The sequence below is a fragment of the Miscanthus floridulus genome, chromosome 1 (genome assembly GCF_019320115.1).
Source record: "Miscanthus floridulus cultivar M001 chromosome 1, ASM1932011v1, whole genome shotgun sequence".
Lineage (NCBI taxonomy): Eukaryota > Viridiplantae > Streptophyta > Magnoliopsida > Poales > Poaceae > Miscanthus > Miscanthus floridulus.
This window is the reverse complement of record NC_089580.1, coordinates 17,142,195-17,150,524: the sequence shown is the minus strand read 5'-3', so window position 1 is coordinate 17,150,524 and position 8,330 is coordinate 17,142,195. Positions and strand designations below refer to the sequence as shown.

The 8,330-nt window shown below is 47.3% G+C and overlaps 2 protein-coding genes across 6 annotated transcripts; one reads left to right on the top strand and one right to left on the bottom strand.

Annotated features, from left to right (window-relative positions):
• The first annotated feature begins 400 nt into the window (after positions 1 to 400).
• On the top strand, positions 401 to 5,551 carry LOC136474469 (uncharacterized). Of its 5 annotated transcripts, none has more exons than XM_066472053.1 (7): positions 401 to 544; positions 1,739 to 1,976; positions 2,811 to 2,896; positions 3,659 to 3,805; positions 4,348 to 4,471; positions 4,612 to 4,901; positions 5,073 to 5,545. In XM_066472053.1, exons 2-7 carry the CDS (start codon positions 1,772 to 1,774, stop codon positions 5,163 to 5,165), a joined length of 945 nt encoding a protein of 314 aa, XP_066328150.1. In that variant the 5' UTR covers positions 401 to 544; positions 1,739 to 1,771; the 3' UTR covers positions 5,166 to 5,545. The 5 variants fall into 5 exon arrangements, with proteins under 5 accessions (XP_066328150.1, XP_066328136.1, XP_066328157.1 ...); XM_066472039.1 differs by having other exon boundaries at positions 1,730 to 1,976; positions 5,073 to 5,544; XM_066472060.1 differs by having other exon boundaries at positions 531 to 656; positions 1,730 to 1,976.
• A 40-nt stretch (positions 5,552 to 5,591) lies between these two features.
• Positions 5,592 to 6,018, bottom strand: LOC136474506 (uncharacterized). Its single transcript, XM_066472076.1, has one exon. The coding sequence runs from the start codon at positions 5,951 to 5,953 to the stop codon at positions 5,684 to 5,686; it is 270 nt and encodes an 89-aa protein (XP_066328173.1). The 5' UTR covers positions 5,954 to 6,018; the 3' UTR covers positions 5,592 to 5,683.
• Between the last annotated feature and the right edge of the window lie 2,312 nt (positions 6,019 to 8,330).

Here is an 8,330-nt window from a genome sequence, read left to right as displayed (position 1 = left end):
AAAAAATATTTTCATTTAATTTCAAAAAAATATGATTTAATATGATTAATATATCTTAGAAAAATTATATTATTTTTTGTGGAATTAAATGAAAATAATTTTTATATAAAAATTATTGATCTCGATGAGATCTACAACTTTCTAGTTTTGAGTTTTTTTATTTGAAGTCGTTAAGATGTTAAAAAAATTAATAATATATTTAGACTTAAGGGTATTTTCGTCTTTTTACACCTGCAGTTTGATGGTGTTAGAGCTTAAACTGACGAAAATGACATAAAGGGCACGAAAAATTGAAAAGTAAAGACCGTTAAACTTTTATAAAAACACACATGATATTACAATCTTTTATAATGGCACACCTAGAATTCACCATTTTACTTGCGGTTGCAGTGGCCAGTGGGCGACCTGTCTCTGACCCGTGCGCCCCCCTGAACTTGACGTGCGGGTGCGGCTCCTCGCCTCCTCCTAGCAGACGGCGCCAGCGCCGCCTCCCTCACCCTCTCGCCATCGGCCGGCGACGGTAGCTGCTTCTCCGAGACCGCAGGTGCTGGCTTCTCCCTCCGCAGACCCCCTCCCCCCTCCTCTTCCTCGTCGGTCTTCGCGTTCCAACGGATGTGACATTTTCCTCGCGAATCCACGGTCTCTCCGATGGGATGGTAGGTCTGGTTGGGCTCGTCGTTGTCCAGGCCTGAGAGAGCATCTAAGTCCTAAATTTACGCAATAGTTTTCTTTCTAACGACTGGGAGAGCCTCGAATCCTCCTAAATTTATGCAATAATTTTTTTCTGACTGCTCCTGGCGCCGTTCCCCTCGGAAATTTCGACCGCTTTCTCGATCGCCACCTACACGTCTGGTATTATTCCTTCCGGCCGCTCGCCTCGCTTCCTTGCCCTCGCTGCTCCCCCACGAAAATTCTCGAATCCCCCGAACCCTAGGGCGGCGAGGAGTCGTGCTCCGGTGACGGGCTTGGTTTTGTTCGATCCCTCCCGCTGCTGATTCGTCGCCCTGTTCGCGTGTTCTCATAGACGGAACGCGGTTACTCTTGTCTCTCGGTGAGTCTCGTCGTCTTCTGTGCTGTGTTTTTTTGTTCGTGGGAGATCGGTGGCATTTTAGTGGCGGAACCTGGGGCTTCTCGCGCGAATCGTTTGCAGTGGGGCGCAAGTGCTCTTGAGATGGAAGTTTAATTGCAGTTGTTAGATAATTTCTTATTCTCCCTCCCTTTTGGGGGAGAGATTGGGGGTGCATTCGGACCATTTCCTTCGTCTTTTGCAGCCTGCAATTTTGCGTTAGCTCCATGGTTTGTTCAATTGCATACCCTATTGTTGATACGCTGTTTTCATCTGGATTTTTTTGTGATCATGTCACTAAGTTTGATGAGTGAACATCATGGTCAATTTTGTGTATACATCACACCCCAATCCAATATTCCTATATGCATATGGTGTGAACTCCATAGCTTCATTGGTTTCATTGTAATTTTGGCTAAAACTTGACCGTTTCTCACTTTCCCATGGACAATTTTGGTCCCTAAGTAGTACTCCGACCAAGTCTTGTACAAGTGCAATTCTCCATGCACCTAATCTCTTAGTCAATGTTCAACTTGGTTGGACCTATAACTTCAGAGCCTTGGCCTTCAAATTTTCTTGCTCCATATGGCTTCTTTGCTGTGCCCCTGCTGAAACTGTACTTAATTCACATTCTGTATTTCTTGACTGTTGTGGTGATTGAAGTTGTTGCAGTGAAAACTAGAAGAAGAGAAGAACGGCCTTGGAATGGATAGAAACCAGGAACTGGAAGAGGTGGTCCCAAATGACTCGGACCCTCTTCTTGGGAGGGAGAACAGCGAGTCAGAGTCATCGGTGGAGCTGTCACCGCCACAGCCAGCAACTGTGAGACCACCGGAGATCGAGGATGAAGAGACCGACGGCTCTTCTGCTGCGTGCTGCCGCATTTGCCTTGAGGCCGAGTCTGAGATAGGTGATGGTCCCAATGAGCTACCTCAGTGCATTTTTGTTATGCCTGTTAGTTCACTTTATTTCAAATCAGGAATGCTTTTGTCTGGTGTTAATCTTCCTGTGTGGTAGTAGCAAGATGAAAAATGGAGAATACTCGTACCTTTGATATTTTGCTTACCTTGTCTATTGGTCTAACAAAATTCTCTGTACTGCATTTATTGTGTGACTAGTAGAATATGATATGGCTTGGTCACAGGATACATCCTACAAAATAGGAACAGGAATGATATCTGATCTGAAGTTCTGTACCATACCAGATACCACAAGCATTAAGCCTTAACTAGGAGAATAAACAAGATGCACAACTGACTAGATTACATAAGTTTTTTGCATTCCCTATGCTATTAGATAGAAATCAAAACCTGTCTTTTTAGGCTATCAGCATTTTCCTTGACGTAACTGATTTAATGATTACCCTGGATAATATCTGCAATGCTGTTGTGACATCTGAGAACAAAAACCAGCAGTAAGTTCTAGTCCTGTCATCCACTTACAAGGAATAAATATTAGTCCTGTCATCTGAAACATAAAGGCTTTGTTGTTGTTGTTGTTGCTCATGTTGAACAACAACCAATTTGTAATTCAGCCTTGGTATGCGAATAAAATGAAATTAATTGCCCGTGTGTCAGGATTCAGGATGTGTATTGGGCTAACATTTTGTTTTGGGTAATTGAACCTGTAGAAATGCTTAGGATACAATATATCAGTTGGGTGCTTCAGTTTTCTTTCCCTATCCAACCAACCAATGATGTAACTCACGCCTGTGATTCCATTGATTCTTTTATTGTTTTTGCAGGTGATGAGCTAATATCACCTTGCATGTGCAAGGGAACTCAACAGTTTGTTCATCGTTCTTGCCTTGACCACTGGCGGTCTGTTAAGGTACACCCAGTGCTTTCCTAACATCTTCCATGCCAATTTCCTTCAAGGACATGCTGTGTGCTTTTAGATTATATTGTCAACACTAAATATCTTTAGGTTGATAATTGTACATGAAGACTTTAGTGCGGGATAGAGGGAACATATTACATAGAAACCTGCACAAAGCAGTGGTGGACTAGTTGAAGTTTTATATATGGAGATTAATGCAGCTATCATTGATCAGGTCATGTGTATGGTAGAATGAGCAGGAAGTAGCAATGCTGCATAGATGTTAGGTTTTGTTTTCCTCTGGTGGTAGTAGATGACTGCTCCTGCAATGCACAAGAACGCAACCCTTTTTCTTCATTAACCATTTTTTTCTTTCAAATGGCAGATTCTGACATTGCAAAGATGTCATCAAAATCAGAATTTTGACGTGTACTGGCAGTACACTACCTGTTAGAAGTTGAGCCGCATCTCTTCAAGCTATCTTTTTTCCAGCTTGATCTGGAGGTTTAACTGTAGAATGCAGAGTCTTGGCTGCCATTTCTGTGCCACGTAAAGTCTAGCTGCACTAAACCTTCTATTAAAGTTATGCTTGAACTTGTGCTCCTTATTGGCCTTCAGTGATTCTCTTTGCACTGATTTCCTAGTTAGATGTTATGGGTATTCAAATACAGTATCTTAACTGCTATCTTCATTAAGTTGTCTTCTATTTATGTGGAATCACTGGAGAATAAAGTTATGTACTAGTTATGATTTTGATATTTCATGCTTTTGTAGGAAGGATTTGCATTTTCACACTGCACAACTTGCAAAGCTCAGTTTCATCTTCGAGTGGAGACCTGGGAGGATAACTCATGGCGTAAAATGAAGTTCAGAATCTTTGTTGCAAGGGATGTTCTACTCGTCTTTCTTGCTGTACAACTTGTAAGTCTTCTAACATTTCAAAGCACTCAAGTTACGCATGTGCTTCTTTCACAAAACGAATCTGATAGCTTTACTTTTAGAGATGCTCACGTTATGATTCATCCTATGCAACTCATATCATGTTACTACATTTGAAACGTTGTTCTATGCCTTAAGTATAATATATTTCATTCTTTCTACTTGTTCAGTTAAGTAATTAGAAGTAATGAAATCGAATTTGTTTGCTATTTTGCTCAACTCCTGGGTATAAGTTGTGATTCAACCTATTGCAACATATATCATGTTACTACATTTGAAATGCTATTATATGCCGTAAGTATAATCTATCTCATCATGTCTACTTGTTCAGTTTAATAATGAAGTCATGAATCGAATTTGTCTGCTGTTTCACTCGACTCCTGGGTATAAGTTATATGGTGAATATTTGTAAAAGAGATACATAGTTGAAGAAACATGATGCAATGCCATTGGACAATGTGTTTTGCTATCAACATTTTAGCAAGTGAAAATCACTTAAAGCACATTGTTTTCATTGTTTGCAGACTATTGCTATTATTGGTGCGATTGCATACTTTCTAGACAGGGATGGAAGTTTCCGGAATAGTTTCAGCGATGGTTGGGACCGCTTCTTGTCAAAGCACCCAATACCTTTCTACTATTGCATAGGTAGGCAAATTGTCTGTTTTCCTATCCATTGTCATGAATCATGATGCGTCCATATTTATCGTTGATGTGTGCATTTTGGTTATTTACAAAGGAACTTATTGTGCCTCTGATAAAAAAATGGCTGTATGTTTGAAATGCAGGTGTTGTGGTTTTCTTTGTGCTGCTTGGATTCTTCGGGCTGATAGTACACTGCTCATCCGTCAACGACAACCAGGATCCATGCCTGGCTGGGTGCCGGAACTGCTGCTATGGTTGGGGCATCCTGGACTGCCTGCCTGCTTCCTTGGAGGCATGCTTTGCCCTGGTTTTGGTTTTCATCGTTGTGTTTGCTATCCTTGGCATCGCCTACGGCTTCCTCGCTGCAACCATGGCGGTCCAGAGGATCTGGCAGAGGCATTATCACATCCTGACGAAAAGGGAGTTGACAAAGGCAAGCAACTTCCCTCTATAGATCAGTACTTTTATAGTATCTAGGACAAGCAATATGCATATTCAATTGATCCATTCAAATTATAAGCATTGAAGCACGTCAATCATGTGAAAATCTAATTGTCGCGGCCAATTTTTCAAGGCAGCTGAAACTTGCACTTATGATATGCAGGAATACGTGGTGGAAGACCTTCACGGCAACTACACGGCGCCGAAGCTTGATCCAGAGCATGAGGAACGGCTGAAGATGCTGAAGCTCCTCTAGAGAGAGAAAGAGGTGCACGCCTTCCTGTATCTATCCATGGCAAGTGCATCAACATGGGCAATCCTCTCTGCGTCCTGCGTCCTAGATCTGGGAATGTTCACCCCATAACACTGTACAAAAAGATGAAATCCTGCTTGGACCTGTATGAAATCCCTATAGGTTCCCATGAGTTTTACCTTCTCGGTAACCTTCGTCGAAGACTTCTAGTTCCGGTGGCTTTCGTTTTTCTTGTCTCCGAAAGTGTATGCGTGTTCATCTTTTCTCCTTTTTTTTTAAGGATTGAAAGTTTGTTGTCTGAATTGATCCTGCTATTTCGTTACCTTTTAGCGTCCGAAGTAAGAACTGTTCTCAGTGCGCATGTTGTGTAACAACTGTGTGGTAAAATCCATTCCCAAATATTATTCCAGTGCTTGCAGTTGTTCCATGATTAATTACACCTCAGTTTACACGACACATTATACTCTCACTTGCTGACTCGCTAGTAAACTGAGCACATGAGAAGCACGTCACGGCTAGCCTCAGCCGGTGCCGGTGACGCCGAGATCCAGCTTCCCGTCCTCCGTGCCGGCGGCGAACACCGGCCCGCCCTTGCCAGCGGCATCCTCGACAGTGTCCTCCAGCTTCCTGACAGGCAGCCCGCGCTCGTCCTCGCCAGATCGGAGCTCCGTCCGCGGAGTCTGCCGTCTGTCCTGGCCCTGGGCAACGCCGCCACCGGTGGTCGCAGCCGCCGATGTGTAGGTGGTCGCCGTGAAGGCGCCCTTCGGCTGAGCTCCTTGCGCGCCTGACATGATTGCGCTCCGATGCTCCCGGCGTCCGTCGGCCGGTGGATACGGCGGTCGCCGGTGGAGTACCTTGCTTTATAATAACGTGGCTTGTGGTTACGTGTCGTGCCATCTGTACTGAGCCGCTGCCACGTGGAACCGAGTTCCTCCAGAACTTGAACACGTGTTTGCCATACATAGCTTGATCGTGTATGCAGTGCACCCAAATGGCTCACGGCTTCTGTTTATAAAAAATCAGAAAAAGAAAAGAAAAGAAAAGGAGTTCACGGTTCGAGCCCATCCACCCGTCCTGATTTGCAGGTGCTTCGTCGAGGCCGGCCTTGGGTGAATTGCGGCCCATATGGACTCAGTCGAAGGTGACGGAAAGGAGTCACGACGGATTCATTTTAGCAGCAGGCCGTGGTAGAGGGGCGGCGAATCGGGCGCCGTGGGGCGCGCAGGGAGACGGTGGCGGAGCGGCACATAGGGGCTGCGGACGGTCACGTACGAGCAGTGGAAGAAGAATGGGAAAGGGCGTGGTCACCGACAGGAGACGCGGCAGTGCCGGCCCCTCGGCGGCGTGAAAGGGCTCCGAAACTGCAGCGAATATCGTAGCAGGGGGGAAGTGGCCACCGCACCAGCAGTCGCAGTCAGCAGCAGGGGCTCTCCATTTCTCCCGAGCTGCGGCCTGCGGCGCTGGGCAAGCCATGGCCTGCGTTTATTCTTTCTTGGATTAAACGAGCCACTGTACAAAAGGAAGAAACAAAAAAAAGATGTGTTGCGCACACAGTTTGATTCGAGAGGCACCCATCACTCGTCAGGAGTTGAGCTGGACAGGACAGGACGATTATTGGCCGCCGGTTCATGCGGGCTGCACGCGTCCGCCCTCTGCCGGCCGGGCGCGCGCTGAGCTTTCGCCTCTCCGTTTCATTTCAGCCGCGCAGTGGATCGGAAATCATTTCGCGGCGCTTTTTTTAATTCGCGATCTGGGAGGCTAATCCGAAACAGACCGCGTTTAACCGTCGCTCGACAAGTGTCGGCGTCACCAGGGAGGGCGTCGACTTCCTTCCGCACACGCGTGCTCCAAACAGAGGTCGTTGTTTTGTCTTTAAAAAAAGAAAAGAAGAAATAAAGAGAACCATGAGACCATGACACGAGAGGGACGAGTAGGATCACCTGCAGTCGTTCTTCAGTGGTAGAGGCACCAGTCCTGCGCGATCACCTGCAGTCGTTCTTCAGTGGTAGAGGCACCAGTGCTGCGCTGCTCAATCTGATACAGAGTCTGTTCGCCGGTTTGTTTCTAGATAAGTTTGGTTGATGTTTGTCGGGTACCATAAAATGGGGTACTTCGAGTTTACATCAAAAGAGGCACTAAAATCCCATCAACGATAAAGTTAGAGGATAAGCCATGGGCTCATAACCAGCCCCGTCCGAGCCTACCCGGCTCTCCGCATCGCCTCAGGCCTCTCACGGGAGGTCTCGGCATCCTGACACAATTTTCGCCTCGCGCGAGGCCTCTCACGGAAGGCCTCGGCAAGGAGCCCAATCTCCGTATCGCGCGAGCCCTCATTCTCCTATCGCGCGAAGCCTCATTCTTCGTATCGCTCGAGACCGGCTTGTCCATAGCTCGTCGCCCCCGCCTCGACCGATCTTCCCGACAGCACGTCATGTCCCATTAATACGTCAACCACTCCCGCAATCTCAGCCGGACGACGGCTCGACACCGCGGAATGACCGGCGGGACGTGAGGTCGCATCAGCGCCATACCAGCTGAGACAGGGCACGGCGGGGATTACCGGTCACTGTATTCTGACGTTGTGCCCACGATCAGCGCTTGCACTACACTGTGCCCCGTGATCCCCGCCTCGAAAACAACACGACATGGACAGCCTGGCCCGGGTCATCACCGCCTCCGAGCCAGCACACCAGATCAACCGCTCTCTCCGGGTCTCGGCCCTATGCACCAGGGTCTCGGCTATCTCGGGATTCGTGTCTGCCGAGACCCCCCACTGCGGTGCAGCCTCGGCACCGACCGAGCCTCGGCCTCGCGCACAGTCAGTCCACAGCGACTCGCACGCTGACCGCCGCACCCACTCCGAGGCAGCCCTGGAGCTCCCATGACGCATAGGATCGGATGTGACCAACACGCCGCCCCAGTGCTCCAAGGACGGACCACCCCGACGACCACGCCGCCATAGGAACAGGCCACAGGACTCGGACACGCCGTCTCTGTTTACACGACGCCGTATAGTTAGCTCATGTACTACCCTTGTACTCCCTTCAAACTATAAAAGGGAAGGACTTGGGCTATTTCTAGGGAGAGAGGCACTCGCGAAGAACAAGGCCTTGTAACACACACATTTCCCTGCTGCCTGAGAGCAACGTCTCAAGCAGCCCACATCAC